The sequence below is a fragment of the Ambystoma mexicanum genome, chromosome 6p, assembly GCF_040938575.1.
Source record: "Ambystoma mexicanum isolate Mex_15411 chromosome 6p, UKY_AmexF1_1, whole genome shotgun sequence".
In the NCBI taxonomy this organism is placed as follows: Eukaryota; Metazoa; Chordata; class Amphibia; order Caudata; family Ambystomatidae; genus Ambystoma; species Ambystoma mexicanum.
Genome location: NC_090935.1, coordinates 489506037 through 489533951, shown reverse-complemented (window position 1 = coordinate 489533951; position 27915 = coordinate 489506037). Strand labels below are relative to the sequence as shown.

The window sequence follows — 27915 nt, the reverse complement described above, 5'->3', positions numbered from 1 at the left end:
CTTGACCACATATCGAAAACATTCGATTTTAACTTACCCACGTAATGGCAATACCATAACATTACTAGGAGTACGTTCTCGATAAGAGCACTCGCATTTAAATGAAGGTGCATGTCATTTCCAATAAGCAGAATATATCTATCTCTCTGGGATGTTTTCAGAAGCATTTTCAAAAGACTCCTACTTTGCAGATAGTTAGGATTAGATCTCAGAGCCGGGGGGAGCGTGTTCCAGTTTGGCAGCTGTAATGCGTATGCGAAAATGAGCTAAAAAAAACATAGCACCGGTGTACAGCCATTTTTGGACATTCACTTCCACACTGCAATGAAAGTCTACGTTTCTGTGAGCTCAGTTAGAAAGCAGACACAAATTCTGCATTGGCTGCAATATTACATTCTGAAACAGATGAGCTCACTAAGAAGGATAGTTGGAGTGTTCGCTCAAGGACGAGTCAAGAAGGGAGTTGGAGATGTGCAGGTGCAGTGATAGGGGGTGCTGAGAGCTTGGGCGCGGGAGACAAACTGGGGTTTTCCACTACGAAATGGATTTTTCCACTTTATGCCTCCCATGCTTGCTGTCTGTCCGTCGGCCGGGGATGGTTGGCAACCTTGGAGGGACAGGGATTTTTTTTCCACATAAGAGGAGAGGTGTCCTGGAGAGAGAATTGGAACCCCGGGTGATTAAGTCTAGCTGAGAGGGAGGACGCTCCGCTCCGGCCCCTGTTAGCACGTGTGATCTCTCTGCCTACCTGCCTTGGGACTAGGTAGTGTTGATGTGGCTGAGATGAAGTTTTCCTTTGCAACTACACCAACAGTGATGTAGCTCCTTGCATAATCATTCTTGCTTGTGTGTTTATGTATAACCAATTGCATTTATTCCAATATATAGCTGTATACTTAGGTTTGTGAATAAATGGTCTGTAAATAGCCAATTATATTCTAATAGTTGGTCTAAGTGTGTATTCTTGCCTTCCAGAGTCCAAGAAGTTTTCGTGTAATAGGGTAAGTGGTTTAGAAGGCCATTACACGTATCGGAAAAGCAAAACTGAATGGCGCTGCGAGCTGGGTGCTGAAATTGATGCTAGCGACCTAACGAATCTGAAGCTTGGACACAGAAAGGCAATGTTTTCTTTTATGTTTGTGACCTGTATAAGTGTGGTTTAAGGTATTGCCAATAAGGACGTTAAACATTCATTGATACCATGAGTTCCCCATTTTGGAAACAAGGAAGCTCTGCAGATGGAAACTGTCCCGAAGTGACGATTCCAGGATAGACAGAGGCCATATGCTAAATTGGCACAGATTGGGCATGTGGCGCAGGTTTGAGTGAGACTTGGGATATGAGTATAGGAGAGGCAAGTCCGGCCGAGGTGGCGGTTTCCCTGTAACAAGTAGTACCTGTGGAAAAGGGAAAGTAGTGTTCCGCTTTAGGTAGACTTGGCTGGATTTTGTTGCATGCATTCAGAAAGATGCATCAACAGAATGTAGAATTGCAGCAGAGTGTCCCAAGACTGGAAAAGGAGCGGGCTGCCGAGAAACACTGTGTTAATGCAGCAGCTTGAGGTGAAATGGTATCATGAAAAGGCAGGATGTGAAGCAGCTAAATGGGGGGGCAAGGTCACTTCTGCACCGCCTGAGGAGGAGGCGGATGAGTCCATGGGGACATCTTTGCAATATCAGCCGATCTGTGCTGATTTACGAAAAGTTGCGAGTGCAATGTTGGAGACAGTCCAAATAAACACATTCGAAATATGAATAGGATTGTGGTCTAACTCCAGTAGCGTCTGCCCAGATTAAGGTAGCAGACAACCTCATGTGAATGTGAAATTATTTTGGCAATCGGGGGAATACACAGGAGGTTCGAGCTTTGATAGATACTGGGGCAGTGGCCTCCTTGATTCATGGTAACCCTTCAAGCTTTAATGGCAAACATTTTACCATTACAGGACTGGGAGGGAAAGAGGCACCCGCAGTCCAAACCAGTGTTGATAAGAAAAGTGCTAATTTGAAAAAGGAATAAATACCAAGTGCTGATTGTTCCCATACCTGAATACTTTATTGGCTTTGATATTCTGGAGAGATTGACTTTAGGATTAGGAGGTAAAACCTACCAGTTTGGGGTGAGTTAATGGACGTGTACCTGGTTATGGTGGGAAAATTGAAAAACGTCCCCTTGCAGGTCCCTTTAGCTACAAACCGGTATCTATGAAACAATATCGTATTCCTGGGGGGCAGGAGGCCATTTCAGACACCATTAAGGGATATGTTGAAGCAGGCGTGTTGCGTCCTGTAACCACGGCTTGAAACAATCCAGTCTGGCCGGTTAAGAAGCTGGAAGGAAGGTATAGGATGACTGTAGATTATCATAAATTGAATAAATACACTCTTCCATTAATCCCTGCGGTGCCAGATGCAGTTACCTTGATTGAAAATGTGCAAACATTCGAAGGAACACGGTACAAAGTGATAGACCCGGCAAATGCCCTCTTCACCGTACCAATTGCGGAAGAATGTCAAGGACTGTTTGCATTTTCTTGGAATGGGAGGCAGTATACGTTTCAACGGTTGCCCATGGGATACATGCATAGCCCAACACTCTTGTCACCGGCTGGTGGCAGAACACTTGGCCAAATTCCTTGCAAACCTGATGTGCAGATTTTGCACTACGTTGATGACTTGATACAAGGAAATGATGAGCAGAGTGCGCAGATGTACCTAGACATTACTGAGGGACTGAGAAAAGAAGGATGGGAAATGAATGTGGCAAAAAACACAAGGTCCCGCAGAAACGGGGAATTCGGTGGCACAATGGGCATTGTGAAATGGTGCCAAAGGCTAAACAAAAAGATTCTTGAGCTTTCTACACCTATGAATAAGAAACAAGCTCAACAGTTCATAGGATTGTTTGGGTTTTGGAGACAGCATATACCACATTTGGGGCAGATTCTTGCACTCCTCAACAAAGTGACAGAGAAGAAATGTAACTGAGTGGGGAGAGGAGCAGGAGAAAGCAATTCAGTTAGCCAAATATACTATACAGATAATGCTTGATGTATGGCCACTGAGGGCAGGGGAAGTGTGTATGCACAGGAATACTATGCCATTGGAGTTTGTGGCAGAAACAGCACCGAAAGAGAGTTCCTGTGGGATTCTGGAGTCGTAAGTTAACCAAAGCTGGTGACTGATAGACTCCCTTTTAAAAACATTTGTTGGCCTGCTATTGGGCTCATGGGGATACCGTACAAATGATGGTGGGCCATGATGTATTGATCAGACTGGAAATTCCAATCATGCAGTGGGTACCAAGCTCTCCTAAAACACATCGATTAGGACATGCCCAAGAAACTAGTATCATCAAATGGAACGGTACATACAAGATCGTGCCAAAACAGGGAAGGGGGGAGTTGCGAAATTACATGAGCAAGTTGCTGGTGGTCCGCTGATTGATTTGGAACCATCGGAGGGGACAGACATTTGTGAGTCTCCAGTAAAATGGAGAGTTCCTTAAGGGGAGCTAACCAATGAAAAAACGTAACGTGCCTGGTTCACCGATGGTTTGGCTAAATATGTGGGGACTGAGCGACACTGGAAGGCATTGGTGTATAAAAAGGAGTGATTATATACAGTTTCAGGCATTGAAGCAAGTGGCCCCTGGCTGTAAAAACTAAATAAATATATAAAACACTCACACTCACTCTTGCTGTTTGGTTGCCAACCTGGCAGAAGAATGGATGGAATATTCATGCAAAATATTTATGGGGAAAAGATCTGTGGCAAGATATCTGCGACAGGTTGATGCATAGCACAGTGACTGTATATCATGTAGATGCATACTGCGCAACAGAATCATTAGAACGTTGGTTCAATTTTGTTGCAGATGAACATGCCAACATTTCAGATATGGATGCAAGGTCTGAGGAGAATGATCTTGAAGGGACTGCTAAATGGGCACACCAGAAAAGTAGGCATCTCGGAGAAAAAGTTACTATCAGGTGGGCACAAGATCGTGGAATTAGCATTCGTTTAGAAGTGGTGAAAACAATAATTGTGCAATTTCCCTTGTGTCAGCATCTGAGGCAGATCTATTACGCATTTCATTCATGGTAGACTAAAACTGGGGACTTTAAATGGTCAAATCGATGATATCGCTCTGATGCCAATTAGCAGAGGATGGCAGTAGGTATGCACGATTGTGGACACATTCAGGATATTTAATGGTATTACCATGTACGAGCCACACAATTGATTACAATTAAATTGTTAAACCAAGTGGCAATGTATTATGGAATTCCCTTACAGATTCAGAGTGACAATGGGTCATATTTTAAAGGAAATCTAATTCCTGACTATTGTCAGGAAAAGGGGATTCAATGGATTTTTCACATCTCCCATCATTCCGAGGCTTCGGGATTTAGAGAATTGATGGCTTGTTGAAAGAACAGATGCAAAAATCTGGCGAGGGTATTCTGAAAGGGTGGCGTGAGCGTGTTTTGGATGCGGTGCAAGTTTTGAATAACAGACCTATCACCAATGGTGAGACTCCATTGACGCATATGTTAACGCCAGCCTTACAAATGAAGCCAAACAAAGCCTTTGAAACATTAATGTACTGGAGTACTAGCTCCTTATCGAGCAACACCAGAATCTGCAAGAGATTGGGGCCACTCTGGCTTTCATTGCAAATGTACCCCTTGACACCATTTTCAAAGCTGCTACTTGGAGCTCTATTCACACTTTTACTCAGCACTACTGCATTGACACTCATTCCAAGACAGATACACAAGTGGGACAAACGGTTCTAAGACATTTATTTGCTCATGACCCTTCTCACATCCCACCTCCTTCTTCAGGTACTGCTCGCGAATCTATGCACAGCATGTGATCTAAGCAGATTCCACAAGCCTCAGAAGGGATACATTACTCACCGTAATCGTATTTCTGATGCTTGTATCTGCTTAGATTCACATGCGACCCACCCTTTCTCCCCTCTGAGAGAAGGCGCATGGATGCTTGTAGTCTTACCTTTCTATCTATCTGCTTGGATTATCTGTACTCTCGCTACTCCTCATGCTACCTCATGTCAGAAAAAATACAATCTGAGGGTCCTAGATGCGTGAGGGATCATGGGTACAGGGGACGTCACACTAGGGATAGTATTACTGGCACGCCCTGTGTCGACGCCCTTTTTCGAGTTTCGAAAAACAAACTGTAATACTCCGCAGCTTCCACTAGATGTCGGCCTATGCACAGCATGTGAATCTAAGCAGATACAAGCATCAGAAATACGATTACGGTGAGTAATGTATCATATATATATATATATATATATATATATATATATATATATATATATATATATATATTTAAAAAAATGTATTGCTCAGTTTGCTCATTTAAATCCTACATTACATAGTCACCAGTTCAAATGGTATGCTCCTAAATCGTACATTTCAAAACGTTATGCATATATACAAAATTCCACTATAAATCCCATTTGTAAACAGTTATTTCATTGCTTGAACTTCAATCCTATACAAAAGTGTTTTTTCAGGTGAAAGGACCAATTCAAGTGGATAATAAATCTTCAGTCCTATCCATGCCCAATGCGTTTCGGAACTCAAATCCTTCAGGGGATCAAGAACTTTTTAAACTAGAGTTGCAAACATAGAGTGCAATTAACATATAATATCATCACATCTTTCTAAATGGTATATGTATATATGCATAACGTTTTGCAGTGTGTGATTTAGGAGCATATCATATGAACTGGTGACTATGTAATGCATGATTTATTTAGCAAATTAAGCATGAAAAAGAATTTGTATGTGTAGTGGTGTTGTTCATGAAAGGCATTGGCGACTGGCGTGCTTATGGCTCTCATTACTAGTGAGCCTTTTTTGTATATAGCATTAGATGTTCTATGGCCAAGGACTAACCCAGGGCACCTGAAGAGAAGAATATTCATTATAATTTGTTGAGAAATTAATTTCTTAATTACTTTTTGAATTTTAGCAGTGCATCCCGTCCCATATTGTTTTAAACCTCATTCTGTGCTAGTAGTCAAAAGGAGGATTGACATTAGGTAACCTCCTCTGCCGAATCGGAGGAGATTCTTCCTGCAGATGAGTAGGGGCTCTCAACTAGAGACTAGCAGAGGCGAAACTGGTAGCTTAGGGCCTTCTACAATCTGTGGCTGTTGATACGTCAGCTAGGGGGATGGCCATAGGAGATGCCATGAGGAGGCAGGCCTATTTGCCGGTCACAAAGATTTTCTTTGACGCCCCGGACAAGATTGTGGATGTCCATTTGAGGGTCCAGATCACCTGCATTCGTCTAATGACTTGGAGCTCCAGAAAAAAACATGCACATAGCCAAGTTACTAGTTTGGCTAACCAGCACAAAAGTCCTTGTTGACCTCCTCACAAAGAGCTTCTCGGTTCTTCAGGGCCATCAAAGCATTTCTGGAGAGACAGGCTCGGCAAGCTGACCGCTCCCCCTCTCAACGGAGGAAGCAATGGCAGCACAATATCCCATGGGTTTCTTCCAAGGATCTGCTCCCCGCCCCTCCTTGGATCAGAAGCCTAAGTAATGGCTAGTTTGTGTGTTTAGGACAGGGGTTGCACAGACCACCCAGGTAGACTTAGGGTGGCTGTGCTGATGTAAGCGGGCAGGCAATCGCATACAGCAGGCGGCTAAATGAGAAGGAAGTATAGACCAGGTAATTCTGAACAATGGAACAGGAAGAAAGGGAAGACCTTTTATGGTGAACAAGAAGGGATGGGAACCATCGACTGCACAAACAATTAGGAATCCCACTATGGGTGCATACAAAGGTTGGACTGGAGACTACCCACAGATAAGGGAAGCTCAATTATATGAAATTATATTTTATATGTATCGCGCTCGTACATTTCAGAGCGCGACTAGGCAAGGGAGGGGAACAAGGGAGAACGCAGCACAACATAAAAACGATCTTACTAGGCCCAGTGACATTGAGAACGCGCAAGTGCATGGGAAAGGGAAAAGGGAAAAAGTGTATGGAAGGGGGAAGAGTGGAAAGTGCAGAAGCCGAGGAGCGCAGATAAATACAATAAATAGAAAATTGAGGCAAACTGTGGTAGTGCAGCCAGCAAATGGCAAGTGCTGTGTTTAAGACAGCAGACTGGGTAAGTCTGAATAAGTTCAGAAAAAGAAGAAAAATGGGGTGGGGGGCTGTATGGGTACAGATACAGTCCCCAGTACAAGGGGTGGCCAGGAGGCAGTGCAGGAAGGTGGCAGGGTGAGCAGGTACCTGGGCCCAGGGGACAGAGGGTGGCCAGGTGCACAGTGCCAAGATAGCAGATCAGCAGGGGAGAAGGGGAGCGAAGGCAGAAGCAAAGAGGAAGGCTTTGAGGTGCTTCCGGAACCAGAGATGGTTCTCCTCAAGTTTGAGTGGCAGGGAGGCTGTTCCAGAGGGAGGCCCCAGCCGAATATCTACCCCCAGCTTGTTTCTTTGTTACAATGTTTAACTTACACAGAGGCATTGTAACAGTTAACTTTACAGGCACCACACACTGCAAACCCATGTAATGGGGCACTAAGAGTGGCTTCTGTGTGGACCCTAGGGTACAAGCAAGGAGTGTACTTACACAAGACATGCCGGGATGGGTCCACCCGCAACCATCAGCGGATGCCCTCTGAGGGAACAGAGCGCAACAGACTGTTAAATTAAACTATAGCCTACAAGTAAAACGAGACAATGGAAGTGGCAGAGATTGCCTGCTGGGAAACCCAGCAGCCAAACTCTGAACAAAGCAATAACGGTAACAGAAATATCTAGGGAAGAATAGGCACTCAAAATAATCAAGGTCCAGGAAAGAGACCAGGAATGAAAGAGGAAAAGCAAGTAGAAAATAATCTATGGTACAAGAGACTGGAACTGCAGACTAGAAACTAAGGATCGGAATCAAACAAAAGTGGACTGAACTATAGACCAGGAACAAGAAAACGCACTACTGAAACTCAAGACTAGGAAAACAAGTACTGACCAGCAGACTGGAAACATGGAATTCAAGAGACTGTAAATCTGGACTGGAACAACAAGGGCAGGACTGCAGACAGATAACAAGGAAACTCTGAAGCTAAAGCCAGGTAACATGGACTATGGGCATAGACAAGGATCTGCAGGCAGGGGACACGTTAATAGGTGGTAGAGAGCAAGGGGATCCAGACTGGAACAGAAGACTGCAAGCAGGGGAGCAGGGCTGCAGTTCAGGAAGCGCAGAGCAGCAGGGCAGAAGGCAGGTGAGCGTAGGCAGAGTAGCAGGGCTGCAAGGCTGGAAGCAAAGGGCACTGGAGCAGGAGCAGGTTCTGGCAGCAACAGGAAATAGCAGAATTCCGAGGCTCGGGGCACAAAGGGCTGGGAGCGAACTCTGTGGAAGAGCCCTGTGCTCCTGCAGGGAGCTGCTTAAATACTGACCTGCTCTGTGCTGAAGCAGGCTCATTAATGGCACCTGGAGCAGCACAACTGAAGGTAATCTGCCTCCTCCCTCTCTGGCAGCACTGATCTCTAGGGCTTCTGCGGATTGCAGTTCCAAGACTGATGCAGAGGAATAACCAGGGAATGAGAACTACCTCAAGTTGCATTATGGGAATTGAAGTCCATGTTTTTTAATATACAGATTTGTGAAAGGAAATGTTAAATAATGGTGTAAGGTCTTCTCTGAAGATGGTAGAAAACACCCTGCAGGCCTGCAGACAGCACCACCCAGAGGAAGAGATGCAGAAGCATGAGAGCTTAACCAACTTGTTCAACGTGGCAGAAATGAAGGTCAGTATCCTAGGATCTGTGGCTCATGTCCATGGTCGGTGTTGGGGTATTCTCACTCTTCTTCCAGTATTCCGCCTTTCTTCTGACCTCCCATGCTGCTGCTGAGACCTCTTTAGCTTTCAGATTCAGAGGCTGTGGGATATTCAGGCAGTGGAGGAGTGTCCCATCCTTCCAGAGTGGGACACAGTGACAGAAATCTACCGGACAGCCTATGCACCACTCTGGACCTGCCTTTCAATGCAAGGTCACACTGGCGCAAATCCAGTCCGTTCTCTCAGGGAGATCAGATCTGTGCAGTATGTTAATGTGCCAGTTTGGCAACTGTATCTGTGCATTCTGCGTTTCTCACTCGAAGCAGCAATCCCACATTCAAAATATCATCAATGGCCGTCTTTTTCATGGGGAGGATCCACATTTTATTCTTGCTTCTTACCTCGATGACTGGATAGTTCAAACTCCCAGCCCCTCAGAGTTTGAGTCGTTGCATCAAGTTTTTCTCGACCTGCTCTTCAGCCTTGAGTTGTCGGTGAACCCAGAAAAGTCTGCCTATAGGCTGACCTTTATTGGCTTTGTTTGGGCTGCTCACCCGGCCAGGGTTTTTCCGATGCAGGAGAAGGAACAGGGCTTGATTAAAAATAAATAAATCCTCCTGCAAGGTCTGAACAGTTTAATGATTGCATCTTGGTGGTTTCAGAAGCTCCTCAGGCTAGTTGCCTGCTGCGTACGATCTGTGCCTTGTACCAAACTCAAGATGAGTAGGGTCCAGCTCTAGCTAGCATCAGTCTATTCTCCAACCTCTCGGCCTCAGTCAGTGGGTTTAGATTCCCTCGATTCCGATTCTGGATTGGAGGTGGAGCGACCACTCCAGTCCGATGAGAGGAGTGAGGTTGATGGAACCCCCTGCTTTCCTGCACTATTCCGACAGACCCTTTACTTTAATTTTACTTTATTAATTTATATCCCGCACCGGAGGCTTAAGGGCGCCAAACAGACATACAAAGCAAATAAAGGAACATTTGCTTAGGGCAGGAGAGGCCGGGCAGGATCTGCAATCACTCGGGTGGTCATTACAGATTCAGGGTGGGGAGTATAACTAAACAGGAATGCCTTTTTAGTTTCTTTCTAAAGATAGGAGTTGAAGTTTCCTCTCTCAGATTCAAAGGGATTGTGTTCCAGACAGAGCTGTAGCAAAAAAAAGCTCCTATCTTAACCTGTGACAATCTGCAAGCTGGAGTTTTTAATTTCATGGAGTTATTTGATCTCTTGTTATGTACACTGGATTTTAATAAGAGCACTTCCTTCAAATAGACTGATGCTGTACCTCTCAGATATTTGTGGTTGATGACCATAAGTCAAAAGTAATTCTATCTTTTATAGGAAGCCAATGTAGACTTCTTCTGGCCTCAGAGATTTGGGCTTTCCTATTGAGATCCATAATAACTCTAATGGCATTGTTTTGCACAACTTGCAGCCAGTTGGCGTCCGCTTTCGACAGGTCAGATAATAGGCTACTACAGTAGTCGATTCTGGAGCCCATCATAATCCTAGCAAGAATTTCTCGGTTCTGTTTAGAGATAAATGGACGTGAATGTGTAATTGGTTTAATGTAGGATGAGGCTGAGCCCATCAGGCTGCTAACTTGTACCTTCATGTTAAGGTTATGGTCAAAGCAGACCCCAAGGTTCTTAACTTTATTTTTTGTTTTAATCGCACAGCCATCAATTTAGTGCTCCGTCTTACGAGCTTTAGCTTCTGTACCCACTAGCATTAACTTTGTTTTGCTGGTATCCAACGTGAGACCATTATTGCACATCCGGCTCTGAATTAGACCATATATCCTGTTGATGCTAGTTTCATCCTCCACAAAATTACCAGATAGGGGGCGACACATTGTGTGTCGTCAGCATAATTTGAGAACTTTTTTTTTCTCCATAAAGTCCAAAAAAGGAACAGTAAAAATATTGTAAAATACTGGGCACAGACAGGTCCCTTGTGGTACTCCTTGCATGAGCTCAATGGGTTCTGCATCAGCCGTTGCACTGCTTACCCTGCATTGACATTCACGGAGGAAGGATTCATCCCAGCTTCCCGGTTATGTTGGGGATGACCCTTGTGACCTGCAGTTGCACGGTCTGTGGAATTCCAAACAGTGGCCGCTCCATATTGATGTGCTCAAGACCATCTTCAGTGCCCTGAAAGCCTTCTTTCCTTAAGGGATTCTTGTTTTCAAGTAATGATGCACAAAATGAATGCTGTATTCTACCGGAACCAGGTCTGTCTGTCCCCCAGCATTCAGCACTGGTGGAAGAGCTGTGGGAGTGGCCATCAAACAGAATATACATTGGTCGGGGGAGGAATATGTGATTGCCCTTAGCAGGCTGAAGGCAAGTCCGAGTGGTACCTCAACCCAGAAGTGGTGCAGGATCCGTTTGCGAGGTGGGACCCACTGAGGGACACATTTGCTTCTCCCTCAATGTGAACTGCCCTCTTTACTTCTTGGTTGGTCAGACATAGACTCCATGGTCTTTGGATCACATGAGAATGGTTTTCTGTCTACATGTTTCCCTCCGTTGGCACACCGTTCTCAAGAAGTCCTAATGTTCACATCTTGCAAAGTGATGGCTCCATTGTGTCCTGTCAGATTCTCAAGAGGCGAGCCCATTCCTCTGCCAGGTTCCCCCTGGGAGGAGGAGGAGGAATCCTAGAGCACCTGGGACTCTCCAGGGAGAATTTAGTGGTCCTCATGGCTACCAACAGCATGTCAGGACGGCTCTAAATCACTGCTGTGTGGCCCGGACCTAGTTCTAGACCATCTTCACCCCACACCCTCACTCTTAGAACTCATAACTCTAGCATCACATTTTTCAACTATGTAGATGCCCAACCTTGAAATAATGCACCAGCAAATAAGCTACATCTTTGCTCCTGCTTAGTGCATATCAACTGTTGGATGATGTCCAATAAACGTAACCCGACCAAATGGATGATTTGCAGCACCACTGCTGCCAACTCCACTAAAACTCCTGACTGTGATGTTTTAAAACTTTGGAATCATAATTGACTGCGCTCTTACACTCAAACCCCAAAAAGCATTGCAACAACCTGTTTCCTTCAACTCCAAACTATCTGGGCGATCATGCCTTGCCTAACCTTCCCACGCACAACCGCGTCAGTCCTTGCACTATTACTGTCCTAACTAAACTTTGCCAACAACCTCTATTTTGCCGTCCCGATTACTTACGAAACAGACTTTAGATTTTTTTTAAATGACAGACCATCTTCAAAGACTTGGAGGGTTAGGTCTGTGGTGACCCAAACAGTCCACTGGCTGTTGATCAAGTATAAAATACCATTTATGAATAACCACCACATACATGAAACCAAAGATATCTAGTGTAAAGGACCAAATTGTAAACTGGGAGAAAACAGAATGGATCCTCTAAATTACATAAAATTATCCCACTGAAGCAACGGATTCAGTCTAGCCTTTCCCTATAATGGGAGTCCTTGCTAATCCCACTCTTCTCCTCTAGGGCAACTAAAAGACTTGCGCCTCTGTCCCTTACCACATTAGGCCACTCACAAACTGCAAGTTACAGTATGCCTTACAGATAACACATTAACTTCTGCTCACATCTCTAGTTTTATCGCCCCTCTTCCCCCACCCCAGTGTCGGTGGGGAACCTAGTCTTGCTGAGCTGACTTCCAGTTGATTGATCGTGGGCTCTCCAATCTGAATAAAATGCACACTCAAGTGTTACTGACTCAAAAATATCGGCACCCATGGCTCTGGTAGATCAGGCCTTTACACACAAACTCCTCTACTCCCCAGCACCCTAAAACTTGGCAACTTCTTTTCTTGCATGGCCTATTACAACAAGCCTGCTAATGAGACACGTGCACTATACAAGACCGCTGTAACTTACAAATCATGTAAAAATAGTTTTAACTTCTCTACATTATCCACCCCTCTTTTCCTTGCACCCACATCATGTGGTGGTTGGCATTACACATTGGTTTGCCCATGAGAGCAGTCATTGTGTGTTTTCGATGGACATGAAAGTAAAGTGCCAGTTGAAAGAAGAAGTGTTCTTTTCTCCCATTCAAACACGCTTTTCTCTCCCAGGTCATTGACAGTATTTGACAATATACTGTATAGCAACTAAGGAACAATGCACTTTTGGCATGTTTTGTCCCACCTCTTCCACTCCCCCACTTGTTTTTAACGTCCACCTCAGATTCCCCCAACACTCTCCTTACTATCTTGGAAGCATTCATGTGTGGCTGTGGCACTGCAGTCGCACGCTCTCTTGGTCATATGTGGGCTGTTAGTGTGGAGGAGACAATCATTTTGAATCCGTTTTTTTTTCGTATTTTTATTGTAAACCAAGACACAGCCAGTTTTTCCCATTATTGGCTTACCGGTTAGTAATGTTCCATCTCTGGATCGATTTGGATAATGCGTTGACATTAGTTGGTGAAGGTAGTTGCCACACAGATGGTAAAGGGAGAATTATGTGCCTTTTTGTATACCTACTCACTGCATAGTGTCATGTTAAAGCAAGCGTTGCGCAGGATTTTGTGTGCAAGCTCCTAATTTACTTTCTTCTCATGTCTTTGCTGAATAGTAAATGATTGTGGCATTGTATTTTACAGGGACATCCTACACTATGTTTACTCGAAGGCACAGCATAGCCTGCACTTTATTTGTACCTCTGATCATCTACGTCTCCTCAGGTAAGACTTAATGTTTGGGCTGCAGTGGGTCTGCTGATTTGATCAGAATGAAGGTGCTCATGTTATTCCTTTTTAATGTTTCAAGATGATGCTTGTCGACGGATTACACCTCTTTCAGGCTAAATAATATGCCATGTCCATCTGATGGGTAAGAGGTATGTTGGCATGGCTAAGGCTAAGTACAGATATCGCCAGCGCGCAAAGAGCAGTTCTAATGGTAATATATAGAATAAAGTCCCGAAATCTACAAAAAACTGTTGAGAAATGTTTAGCAACAATAACCATGTGCTTCACAACAGACGTTCTGTGAGACATGGATGAATAAAAATCTATATACGCATACATGATGAAGTAGATCAAGTTTTATGTTTATTCCTATCGTTAACTGGGTACAAGAGGCAAGCATTTTATCACTGGAAGACTACCTTTCCAACTTGTGGCCCAATATGAGATTAAACCACGGGTGCGGTCTTTCTTTTCTTGAAAAGGTTAGAGAATGTATTTGACAATCCAGCAGACGTATTTCAGACAAAGCGTAAAATGTTTGGTGCAGAACAGGATAACCGTGTTGTACTAACTATTCAAAGTTTGATATCCTGTTTGACCTTTTTCTGCTGCTACATTATCTGATGCTATGCTTCTTAAACTTTACCGTAGCAAGTAGCCAGAGTATTAACTGAAGGGTGTTTGCTACACTGTCTTTATTCTGTAAACTCTACAATGTGCAAACTTCAAGTTACCTGGCTGCCTTGAGCATGGCATTTTGGTAGCCTGTAATTTCTTTGGGTCTTCATCGGCAGATGCAACATCGTAAAATAATTGACGAGAAAGGATAATCCGTAACCGTGATGAATTGCTCATCTTCAGTGCTGTGTGCACTACACTAATCTACTTCCAGTACCCCCTAGTAGAAAAACTCTGCCTCAGAATTATTTGATCACTTCAGATACTGTCTTTAGTCTCTACTGATGAACAGGCATGACCACATGTATCCATAGCCCTGTGTAAAGCCGGTCCACTGGAGTTGGCTGGAGCAGGTCCAATTTAGAGACGGGATGCAGCACAAGATGCTCACTGAACCGAATGCTGAGGATAATACATGGACTCTGCTGAAATCTACTGCGATGCGAGCCGAAAGGTTGCCAGTGACGATGCAAGTATTTTTTTGATTTTGTGGGGGTGTATTGCTAATTCATGGAGCAGCATGTTAGGCCTAAGGTTACTGTCCGTTTGGGCTATAGTGTGGCGCTTCAGTGCCACCTATAAGCCAAAACGATTGTCTTAGAGTACAGCTAGGTGGGAGATGGCATGTGAGGTGGGATGCACAGTTTGTAGGTGTTTGGCTATTTACCTGTCCATGGCAATGCTTATTCCTATGGTCATTCCGACCTCCTACCCACCACTTTGCGCCCAAAACCGTCCTCCTGGGACCTCTGAGCTCACTCTGTCAAGCAGTCACATTAACCTACCAGAGTTATTTTTAAGCTGCCTGCTGTTAGTTAATGGCTTAATTATAGCAGTACATGGCTAATGGTGTGATAAACATGTCATAACCAAGTGTGCCTTCAGCCACTTAATTATCTGTTACTTGCACTAAGGTCCTGTTAAAAACAAGCATTGACAACGCCAGCAGTTCAGGCTTATGCATAGGTATTAAATAGGCGTTTGCTAAGCACTGCTATCATATGTCCAGGTAATCAAACAATTTTCCTGCAGTTGGAATCTTATGGCCAGTGTGGTAAATCGGATATATGAGACCGAGAAGAGGACATGTTTAGTTAAACAATGTTTTAAAAAAATAAGAATCACCTCTAGTCTAGAATCTGTATGATGAATTCCCTGTGCTAGAAAACATCAAATGGGTGCTCGTCAGGATGTCTCGCAAATAACATTGGACCTCCGTCCAAATCTGTGAACCTTCTGTCTAGCCTAACATTATGAAAAGGAAAGAAAGAGAATCGAAGATTCACCTTTTTGTATTTGCTTACTCCCCTTTTGTGGTGTTAATGGTTCTTTGGTTCCAAAAATGGTCTGGGCAGGCCTTCTGTATAGTCTCTGGTTCATCCCTTCTTCTGGGATGAGGTCTCTTGACTTGAATACATCGGTAATTACAAAAACACAGCTCACACCTTATTCCATCTGGTTTGCTCACAATCTTAGCCTCGGGTAGGCTCCAAGTCTGGTTCACTCAGATTGCTCCCTCTCCCCCAGGAGGTAATAATTTTCTCAGCCCCAGATGGGGCATGCCTGCTCAGCCCTCTGGTGGCTTTTGCTTTTCTCTACCTTTTTTGGGGTATTCCTACCCTCAACTCAGCGTGGGTTACAGTCCTGCTCAGACCCTGTTTGTCTCGTTACTCTTCAATCCCACTCCTGCAGTATTTCTTCGGGTTGTCAACCCTAGTTGGGCTTTGGGTCTGCTCAGCCCGGTGTGGTCTGTTGCTTCTCTTACCCCTAGTGGGCTTTTCGGCTTCTGAGCTCTGCGAGGGCAGGCTTCTTTAGCACCACTTGGTCTGTTATTTTTCTTGCCCCTTTCTGGGATATTCGGCTTCTCAGCCCTGTTTGGGTTTCAGACTTCTTTAGCTCAGTTTTTGTAGTCCCTTCCATCACCCCATCCTGGGGTATTCAGGCTGTTAGCCTTGCATGTTTTGTAACGTGAGGGACAGCCTAGGGTCGGGCCGGACGGAAAGGCTGGCATAAAGTTGTGTACGAGGGGGTAGTCCTGTCCTCTAATGTTTGCAACTGCAATAATTAAATGCAGTGAAAATTTCAAATTCTCCAGAGATCGATCAGTAAGACATTAAGGAATATGTATTAACCGAGAAAGGAATAATCCAAACGCTGGGCTTTAACTGTAGTAGCCTTTTTTAATTTGGCTACACATATAGATTTACAACAGGAAAGTATGAACAAATACACTGTAAATCAAGTGGGTCACAGGTTTCTCAAGTGTTCTGTCACAGACAATCCGCAAAGGTACATAAACGGGTGTGTAAACAGTGAGCAAGACACTTTTACATCAAATGCATGAAACAGAGGATGTTCTGTGGGAATAAATCCCAAAGACACAATAACATTAGTGTGGTGTCCTCTAGTTTATGCATGGTATGGTCAAATATTGCTTCATATTAGTCCCCGCGCATATTCATAGGATTCATCAAATACCATGAGTGTTACAAGTTCACCCACTCCTCAGCCCATACATAGTCCACAATGTGTCATTGGTTTTAGGGGTATGTAAGTATCCTCCAAAACGACAAGTTTTTAAAGAGACAAAGACCTATTGTTCATCTGATGGCAAGCTAGTGGGCTGGTCCACTTTAGAGTGGAAAATAGACCTAAAAGGTAGGGTCTGTTGTAGCCTGGCTTAGAAGGGGATAACCAAATGACTGGTCGACGTCAAACTAGAAGTAGTGGTGGTTCTGATGGTCGGCGTTCACAGTTGTAATGGCAGGAACAAGGTGACCTTGGACGTTTCGGCTTGGTTATGTTGGGGCCTTCTTCTGGGGCCAATTTTAAACTGGTCTGCCTATGAATAAAAAAACACAATATAGGGGTGTGTTTAGATAATGTCCAGAGGGTGGATAATACATATAGAAAGGTAGCAAGGAGGTTTAAATGAGGGCTCTCTTTAGGGGTAGGAGCGAACCACGTGAAAGGGTATTTTGGGAGGGTCCTTGGACCCAGTAAACTAACCTTGGGTAATGCTGGAAATGGTGGTTCGCAATGTAGTGGCTTCAGCTCATTTGAGAGTATGGTGCTGATGCTGAAGAGTCAGGCTGTCAGTGGTGGCCTGTGGGAACAGAAAGGTACAGGGAGGGACAAGTGTCCCAATGAGTGGGGCGCCGAGGAATGGAGCTGAAGAGTGCATATTTTTTTAAAAAAAGGGGAAAACGATGGCTGTCTGGAATGAACCGTGCAACGTGTATACCTGAATGTCTGTAAGGAACAGCATGGGACTGCTGGTTCCTGTGTGGTGGATCCTGGAGAGTCGGGGCCAATTTCAACCACCGCCTACAATGCCTTTTTTAGGCCAAGGGGGCCCCAGAGGCGGTTACTACCCCCCCCCCCCCCCCCCCGCAAATGCCTTTCTACAACTTTCCACAATGGAACCGGCCAAGCAGGAGACGCAGGGGCAACAGGAGACACCAGATCTAATCCCCATATTCAATCTGTCTTACCCCTCTCCAGAGAAGAGACCTCTCTCCTGGCCAAAGGCCTGCCCTTTGTGCCCACCAACAACACAGATTGGTTTAAACTTGATGGGGAGCTCTCAACCTTCTTCCGAACTACCAGGAGAAACATTTACTTTAAAGATAAAGAATGTCCACTGGAACCTGATGACACAGGACTTGGACCAAAATCAGACTTTAACCCCAGGGACAGTGACATTCCAGCATAATTTATCACCTTTCAGAAATGTCTCAGAGGAGAGAGAAAAAAAACTAAAAGCATCACAAGAACACCAGAGACAAAACCTTACAGCGGGTGAACGTAAAGCTCTCAAAACCCTTGCTGAAAACACTGATCTCGTCATCAAAGCCGCCGATAAAGGCGGGGGCATTGTCGTTCAAAACAGAGATCAATACACCCTGATGGAGATGACACTATTAAATGAAGATAACGACTACAAAAAACTTAGACCCATCACACGTAATCAAATCCAAAATACAAGAAATGACTAAATTCGGTCTTGAACGAGACTGGATCTCAGAAAAGGAAGAGGCCTTCCTCAACACAGCTGAATGCAGGACCCCAGCCTTCTACACTCTGCCCAAAATTCACAAGGACAGCACTTCATCCCCGGGCAGACCCATTGTCTCAGGATGCGGCTCTATATTAGAACCCATATGCAAATGTATCGACTTTTTTCTGAAACCCCTTTGTCAAAAAACTCCCTCATACCTCAAGGACACCATGTCCACAATTGCTATTTTTGAAAACCAGCACTTTGACCCGACCAACGAGGAACTTGTCACGATGGACAACAAAAGCTTGTATACAAGCATCCCCCAAGACAAAGCGGTGGAATGCATTAGACATCACCTCACTGGCCCAAAGAAGAGTTCCGGCAAACTTTATTGTTGAACTTTTAGAATTCGCCCTTACCAACAACTACTTCGCCTTCAACAATGTGTTTTTTTGCAAATATGCGGAACCGCAATGGGCGCGGCTTTCGCCCCAGCCTAGCGATAATCTACATGGCCGAATACGAGAGAATCTATGTACTCAACGATGACAACCCCTTCCACAAAACATCCGTCTGGTTTAGGTACATCGATGATGTCATCTTTATCTGGCACGGCAATAGACAAGAATTACCCACCTTCCAGGACTGGATCAACAACCAAACCCAAGAAATCCAATTCACCATGAGCAATAGCAATGTCGGCATCAGTTTCCTGGATCTCAACATCAGGGTATCGGACGACAAACTTGCATGTTCCATCTACAAAAAAGACACTGATAGGGCCACCACATTGTACTACAGAAGCCACCAGCCGAAAAGTCTACGAGACAACCTACCATACGGACAGTTCTTAAGGATCCGCAGGAACTGCACCGAGACCAACGACTTCAAGATCCATGACACCGAGCTACAACACAAACTTGAAACCAGGGGGTAACCCAAGAAATTGTTGAAGATGAAAAAAAGAGCGCTCTACACCCCAAGAGAAGCACTGCTCACCCCCAAGCCACATAACCAGCCCACCGACAACACCATGGCATGCATTTCTACCTTTAACTCAACACATCGCGACTGAAGGGGGATCATTAAAAAATTCTGGCCCATAGTACGGCTCGGCCTACCTGAAGAACCTCTTCCCAGGATGGCCCTCAAGAAATCCAAAAATCTTAGACTTTCTCACCCACGCCAGATACAAACGGAAAGAAGCCAGGTCCACACTATGGAAAATGCGAGAGATCCGGGGGCACCATCCCTGCGGCAACTGCGCAGTCTGCAATCAAACTCTGAAAATAAAATCTTTCTCTACAGAAGACAGAGTGGGAACTTCACCAATTTTCTAATTGTAAAACACCAAACGTCATTTACCTTACCGAATGTCCTTGCAAACTCCGGTACGTAGGACAAACTTCCCGTCCAGTCCACAAAGGGATCGGTGAACACAAGTCCAGGATCAGATGCAGAACACATACAGCACCCTTAGTCTCCCACTTTCTTGAATATCAACACAGCTTTGACTCCTTCAAATGGTGGGTGATCGACAAAGTCCTGGAATCTTCAAACAGCAACAATGCGCTCAACTTCAAAGAGGCATGGTGGATTTTTAAACTGCAAACTGCCACCAAAGGGCTCAACGAGCTAGCACCTTCTGAATACCTATAACTTCGCTCCAGCCTCCACTACTCCCCCCAGGGAGTCTGCTTCCAGCTTCCAGCTCATTGCCGCCACGCAACATCATTTGATTACAGTCGGCCCTCCCTGCAGTCCCCCTGTACACGTTGCGCGGTTCATTCCAGACAGCCATATTTTTCCCTTTTTTAAAAAAAATCTGCAATCTTCAGCTCCATTCGTCGGCGCCCCACTCATTGGGACACTTGTCCCTCCCTGTACCTTTCTGTTCCCACAGGCCACCACTGACAGCCTGACACTTCAGCACCGCACTCTCCAATGAGCTGAAGCCACTACATTCCGAACCGGCAACCATTTCCAGCATTACCCAAGGTTAGTTTACTGGGTCCAAGGACCCTCCCAAAATACCCTTTCACGTGGTTCGCTCCTACCCCTAAAGAGAGCCCTCATTTTAACCTCCTTGCTACCTTTCTATATGTATTATCCACCCTCTGGACATTATCTAAACATACCCCTATATTGTGGTTTTTTTTTTTATTCATAGGGAGACCTGTTTAAACTTGGCCCCAGAAGAAGGCCCTAACATCACCAAGCCGAAACGTCCAGCGTCCAAGGTCGCCTTGTTCCTGCCATTACAACTGTGAACGCTGACCATCAGAACCATCACTACTTCTAGTTTGACGTCAACCAGTCATTTGGTTATCCCTTTCTAAGCCAGGCTACAACAGATCCTACCTTTTTAGGTCTATTTTCCACTCTAAAGTGAACCAGCCCACTAGTCCTTTGGACACTAGCTTGCCATCAGATGAACAATATGTCTTTGTCTCTTTAAAAACTTGTTGTTTTGGAGGATACTTACATATCCTTAAAACCAATGACACATTGTGGACTATGTATGGGCCGAGGAGTGGGTGCACTTGTAACACTCACGGTATTTGATGAATCCTCTGAATATGCGCGGGGACTAATATGAAGCAATATTTTACCATACCATGCATAAGCTAGAGGACACCACACTAATGTTATTGTGTCTTTGGGATTTATTCCCACAGGACATCCTCTGTTTCATGCATTTGATGTAAAAGTGTCTTGCTCACTGTTGTTTACACACCCGTTTATGTACCTTTGCGGATTGTCTGTGACAGAACACTTGAGAAACCTGTGACCCACATGATTTAAAGTGTCTTTGTTCATACTTTTCTGTTGTAAATCTATATGTGTAGCCAAATTAAAGACTACTACAGTTAAAGCCCAGCGTTTGGATTATTCCTTTCTCAGTAAATACATATTCCTTAATCTCTTACTGATCGATCTCTGGAGGATTTGAAATTTTCGCTGCATTTAATTATTGCAGTTGCATTAAGAGGACAGGACTACCCCCTCGTACACAACTGTCAGCCTTGCATGGGCTTCGATTGCGACCTCACCACCATCCAGCTGGTCCTTGGATGCTGCAGCATACCTATACTACAGCGGTGCTGCTCTGCAGTGGAGGCGGTCTCTCTGGGCCATGCAGATCATGCCCTTGCCTTTTCTCCAGTCCATGTGGTCCACTGTTCCGTCTTGCCTCTCCGGTCTGTCGGCTTCAGCAGAGTAGGATGCTGGTGCATCTTGTTTGTTCGGTCCGGCTTTGTTCCTCCGCGGTCCCCGTTTGGTCTGTACTCCTGCCTTCTCTGAGGCAGGCTCCGTGGGCTGCCTTGCATCGCCATCTGCCACATCAACTTCGTGGGTTTCTGCTCCTCCTGTGTGTGGGCATCTCCCTATTATGCATGTCCACGCAAAACAGCATTTCGGGCTCACCGGCTGATTCTCTCCTCTGCTGGTTGGTATCTCCCTGGAACTGATTGGAAGATTCCATTGGTCCTGCTCAAGAGGCAGCAACAACAAGTGTGTTGAAACCAAGCCATCCACTTTAAAAGGGCCCTGTACCTGTTTGCAATGTTCAAATCCCATATAACCAACAAACCTGGGGGAGTTTGAGCTGGAGGGAGGTGGGATGAATTCTTGCTTAGGCATTTTTTGTCCACAGAGTGCACACAGCGTTCTCTTCAATGGGATCCCACTTGCACAGACACCTAGAGACGGCATTGCACAGCGGGCTCACCTTCCTAGTCCCAAATTGTGTGTTCTCCCCCTTGGAGAGAAGGAACATATTCCCTGAATTGGTCTCACCAGGTAGTACTATAATATCTGTGCCTAGCAAATGCCTATCACATAAACAAAAGCCCAAACTGTTGGCTTTGCCAATACTTTTTTATTTTTTAAATGTGTTTATTTTTGAGAAAGGCAGGATAACATTACAGAATTTTTATCAAAGCATGTTATGCATCATAATAACCCCAAATCTTCTTACCCTCCCCTCCATCCCTATGGTTGCTGGGACATCTAGGGTCGTGCTCTTCATTCCTGTTCCCGTGGAATGTCTCAGTCGCCAGCTGGGGCTTATAGGTCAGGGCCGGGAAGTCCCGTCAAAATCAAGGATTGGGCCCCAGATGTTTCGAAAGCAATGGAACAGACCTGCCCTGGCTGCCGTCACCTTTTCTGCAATTAGTACATCCCATGTTTTAACCCACCAAAGGGGCAAGAAAGGACCCTCCACAGATTTCCATGTGCGAGCTACCACAATTCTACCTGCCAGAAGGCATTGAGACAGTAATTTGAGTCTAGCTCCTGATCTTGGGTAGATCCCGGGGACTGGGGCGCCCAAGAGAATGGGTTCGGGGTCTAGGGGAACATTATTTGAGTGATTTCTGCAATTGTCGCTAGGCACTGCTTCCAAAAGCTTTGGGCTTTTGGGCAAGTCCACCACATGTGGAAGAAGGACCCTATTTGGCTGCATTGTCTCCAGCAGGTCGGGTTGAGTGTATGGTTCATCTGGTGGAGTCTTAGAGGAGGGTAGTACCAACGCAGTAATATTTTGCGTCTGTTCGTGGTGTATGCCAATGACGAGTGGGCGCGGGTCCAGATGTCCACCCAGGATTGGTCCTCCACAGGGTTGGCCAAGGTCGGCATCCCATTGTGCCATGGATCGGGTTTTTGAGATTAGAAAATCCTTCTCGAGGTTTTTATATAGAGTGGAAATCCTTCCCCGGGTCGGGAGCTCCTTGAGAGTCAGTTCTATCGGTGGGGGGGTGAGTAGCTGCTTGGCAAGTCTGTGGGTGGGAGCACCAGTGACGTAGATGGATGTATGTAAATCTATCCTTTTCCTGGAGCCGAAAGATGTCTTTACATCATTCAAAAGTGCAGGGCTGTCCTCTTTCAAAAAGCTGTCCCAAGGTCTCTAGTCCCCCTGTGATCCAGCTTTTTAAGTTTTGGGGGGAAGCCCCGGGTGAGAAAGCTGGGTTCAGGAACACTGGAGAGAAGGGGCCTAGTCCTATTGGAATCCCCTTTTGTTTCAAGGTCCTATCCCAGACCGAAATGGTGTGTTTAGTAGCTGCCAGTAATCCCTGTCATTGCCGGCGCATCGGTGGTGGGATGTGCGGGAGAAAGCGTATAGGGAGGGATAAGCGTGAGGGTTCGAGGTCCACCCACCTAGGGCGATTAGTAAGAGTTTGCCATGCCTGGATGCATGCCAACTGCGCTGCCATCTGGTATCTCTGTAGGTCTGGGACCCCTAGGCCGCCAAGCTTTGCGTTGCCTAGCATTTTGTCTTTAGAAACCCTAGCTTTTTCCAAATGAATTGTAGCATTTTCCTCTGGTGGTTTCGGAGAGCTGGTGTCAGGATTGCAACTGGAAGGGATGAGCATGTGTATAGAAATCTCGGTAGCATATTCATTTTGCAGGCCGTGTCCAGCCCATTAACGATATTTCCTGGGTTATCCAGTGTTTTTAGGTCGGTTTCCAGTTCCTTAAATAGCGGGGGAAAGTTTGCATAGTAGACGTCCTTTGGGTCATCCGGAACCTGGACCCCAAGATGGTTAATAGCCTTTGTCTTCCATTGGATTTGGGCACATTGGGATCAAGACCTCTCACTCTCCAGGGGGTATCCCAATCCCCCGTGCTGCTGATTTCTTGAAGTTGATTGTGAATCCTGTGACCCTTCCATAGCTATTTCAGCTAAAGCGTGTGTCAAGGAGGAGCGGGGCTCTGTGATGGTCACCAGGAAGTCATCTGCGTAGAGAGCTAGTTTGTGGTGTGAGGTACCAACCCGGGGGCCCTTGACCAGGATATTCAGCCTAATGCGTTGGGCAAATGGCTCCATAATCAGTGCGAATAGGAGTGGGGACAGTGGACATCCCTGTCTGGTTCCACAAGTCAAGGCGATAGGGGTGGAGAGGGTGCCATTGATTCGAAGAAGAATTTTGGGCGATTTATAGTTAGCCAGGACCATGGTGCAAAATTCCGGCCCAAACTCCTCCCAGGGTGAGCCTTATAAAAGTCCAGTCCACCTTATCAAATGCTTTGGTCGCGTCAAGCGCCATGAGTACTAGGCCTTGGCAGTCCTGGGAAGCCAGGTCCACTTGGTTCAGGGCTCTTCGGATGTTGTCGGCTGTAGATCTGTTCTTGAGAAACCCGCTCTGATCGGGATGAATTCTGTCCGGCAGGATATGGGATAGGCGTGTCGCTAGGATCGTAGAATAAATGTTGGCATCAATGTTCAGCAAGGCAATCGGTCTATAGGAGGCAGGGTTTCTCGGATCGCCTCCAGGCTTAGGTAGAAGGACTGTGATTGATTCTTGCATGGAGGGGGTTATGACTCCCGTGGCTCTGAAAGAGTTGAATAGTTGTACCAATGGTGCCAGCAGCTGGGGCTTGAAGATCTTATAGAATCTGGTGGAATAGCCATCAGGACCAGGAACTCTGGATTTGAGGGACTTTATGGCCTGGTCTACCTCCTCGTTTGAGATTGGAGCATCCAAGGTGTCCCGAGGTAAATCTTTCAGTCGGGGGAAGTGCTGCTTTCTGTAGATATTCATTCTGTTCCTCCAGATCTCATACTGGGACAGACATCACCTGTGCCAGATGATCTGTTGCCAGGCGTTTGTCCTGATCGGCATAATGTACTCTGCCTTGTGCATCCCGCAGACCAATTAATGTATTGTTTCTTTTTGCTTTAGCGAGTTTGGCCACCAAAAGTCTGTTAGCCTTATTATTCTTGGCGTGGTAGAATTGCTTGCCCTTCGCCAGTTGATGTGTGGTGTTCAGCATAATGGGCTCAATCTTTTTTGTGCCAAGCGAATATCTCGTTGTGTTTTGGGGGACCAACCTTTTTCCTTGTGGGTCTTCTCCGCTTTCCTGAGGTCCTCCTCGAGGATCAGGCGGGTCTGTCGCCTTTTTTTATGAAAGGCTACTCCCTGAGCGATTAGCTCCCACCGTGTTACCGCTTTCATAGCGTCCCAAGTGTTAGCTGGGGGAGGGGGGTGTCTTCGCTGGGGTTTTCCTTAAAGAAATTCTTAATTGCGGTCGCTATTGAGTCCCTGAGCGGCATCCCGTTAAGTATTGGGTCGTACAGCGTCCATCTGCGTTGCACAGTGGGGGATGGCTCATGTACTCGAATTTCCAGGGACACCGGGGCGTGATCCGACCGGATCCTTGGGCATATGGTGACCTCATTGGCAAAAGTGAGTATTTGCGGGGATACCAGGAGGAGGTTATTCTGGAAAATGTCTTGTGAAAGTAGGAATAGAAAGAGAAATCTTTGAGGGATGCAGTATCCTCCATGAGTCCACCACCTTTAGAGTCCTGAATAGCTGTAAAAGTGCCAATGCAGAGGCAAAGTCCCCAGAGGAGGGTGGATGTGATTTGTCCTTGGTGGGATCCGGAACCCCATTGAAGTCGCTGCCAATTACTATCTGGCCCTCTAGAAAGGGGGAGAGAGTGGAGCTCAACGACTCATAGAAGGCAGCCTGGCCTGTATTTGGGGCATATACTGAAGCGAGGGAGTATAGCTGTCCCAGCAGTAGGCACTTTGCGACTATAAATCGGCCCTCCCGGCAAAGAATTGTGTCCATTATCTGGGGGTTTAATCCTTTCCTGAAGAGGATCACTGTGCCTCCTTTTTTGGTATTCCCGAGGTGAAGAGTTGCTTTGGAAAGTATTGGGAGCGTAGACGACCAAAGTCTGCTGGTAAAAGGTGAGTTTCCTGAACCATGGCCACCGCTGCATTATCGTCTGGAGGTTTTGCAGAATTAATTTGCGTTTGGCAGGAGATTGTAGTCCTTTAACATTCAGGGAAACGAACCTCAGCGCGTGGTGTTCCGGAATAGGATGTGGCAGTGCTGGTGGGTTCGGAGTGGGGGGGCGGGGTGGGGACGAGTGAGATGTGGATGGATCAGTCAACATTTCGTAAGATTTATAGCCGCTTATTAACCTGCCTCTGAAGTTTTTGCTCAGACCTCCAACGGACGGGCCAAGAATTAACCGAAGGGGTGGGGGCACTTTTGTGGAACCATCACCACGTCTGGCCAACGGGACCAAGGAACAGTTTTCAGCCAACATGGCTAGAGCTAAGAACAAGCTCAGTAGATCATTCTAAGGATTTATAGGTGGATTGTGCCTTGGAAATGGGCATGGGCCGTGGGGTAGGGCCTGCTGTTCCGGCTGTCGGGGTTCATCCTCATTTTGGTAGGTGGAAGCTCCTTCGGGTAAGCCAAAAGTCGTTCGAGAGAGTGAGTGAGTGAGACAAGCTGGGGTAGGCCGGGCAAGATCCAGGCCTAGCATTCCAGGGGCCACGTTTTTCACTTCAGAGTGCTCGGAGTTTTGGCATTTCGGTAAATCTATTGCATCTCTGTGTTGATCATTTCTTTCTCCTGAACCTCAGGACCATTGCCCAAGAGTTTTGCTTAGTTTTTGGGGAAGTGGTGAGGTCTGAGTCCGTAACAGTTTCTGAGTCTGGGGGTGACTGGCATTTAGTTGAGGCTGTGTGCATGATCTTCTCGGCGTCCTCCAGGTGGCTAACCCTCCCCAGAGTGCCTTTGTAGGAGAACTGTAAGGCCGTGGGGAAGAGCGATCTGTAGCGGATTTGTTGGTCCTGGAGGAAGGTAGTTGGTGGACAAAGGGATCGTCTTTTCTGAAGGTTGAGGAGAGACCAGTCTTGATAGATCTGAAGGGGAGAGCCCTGAAAGGTTATTTCATCCCTGGTGCGGCCAATTGCTGAGATGTCTTCTTTTGTGGTGAAAGTGTACCCTGGTGATGACGTCCGGTGGGGCATCTGATTCCACCCCTCGGCGAGGACGCAACCTATGCGTGCGGTCTAGGAGGAGTTGTGACTTCTCTAGTTGTGGGAGGAGGGATTGGAAAAAAGTCACCCACATATTCGACCAAGTTTTTGTCAGGGACTGAGGCTGGGATTGCTCGAATGTGGAGGTTATTACGTCGGACCCTATTTTCTAAGTCCTCCTGTTTGAATTCTAAGATTTTGCATTTGTCTTGGAGGAGTCTGATTGAGCGTTGAACTTCCATCAGAGTGGATGAATGATCTTGGGTCCGATCTTCGACTTCTCCTAGCCTTTGCTCGGTCTCCGTCACCCTTTGGTCGGTACTTTCTAGTTTAGTGATGAGTTCAACCATGCAGGATCTGAATTCAGATTTGATGTTTGCCATGAATGCTCGGATGTCGTCCTTGGTTGCGAGAGACCCCTTGTTATCTGAGGTTTCCTGCAGAGAGAAGGGAAGGGGATCCTGTTTCCTAGATTTTTCAGGCGACTTTAACATTGCAGCAATGTCTGCGTTCTTGACAGACTTTAATTGTTTGGCCATCGTGTCGTTCGTGGGCTGAGGGAAGGCTCTGCGCTTTTTGGAGGAAAAGTGGTAAGCAAATCGACCCCTTGGTCACTGGTAGTATAATATGGGGCTGCACTGGACCTTTCAGATGGTTAAAGGCGAATTACCGGTGTGGATGCCGAGGTCACTTGTGAGAGAGGGTTGACCGTTCCTCCAGGAGTGAGTTGATCCTTTTGGGCCTGCATAGGGGGGGGGGGGGGAGGAAGGACGGACGGGATGTGGGCCGGGGCACCCAGGAAGCGTTCAGAAAGGGGGGGGGACAGAGGGACCGTGTAGGCAATGCTGGGGAGCGATGTTAATGCCAGCCGGGGGCCACTTCGGTCTTGTCTCAGACC

The 27915-nt window shown here is 46.1% G+C and overlaps 1 protein-coding gene across 4 annotated transcripts in view; it reads left to right on the top strand.

Moving 5' to 3' along the window:
- The window catches only part of IL6ST (interleukin 6 cytokine family signal transducer), a 612349-nt gene that overhangs the window by 61604 nt on the left and 522830 nt on the right, over positions 1-27915 (top strand). For 3 of the 4 annotated variants that reach the window (XM_069627291.1, XM_069627294.1, XM_069627293.1), the window contains exon 3: positions 13465-13545. In XM_069627291.1, the coding sequence (XP_069483392.1) occupies positions 13465-13545 (81 nt within the window). Of the gene's footprint in view, positions 1-975; positions 1002-13464; positions 13546-27915 lie in introns of all 4 variants that reach the window. The other variant, XM_069627292.1, reaches the window with a different exon arrangement.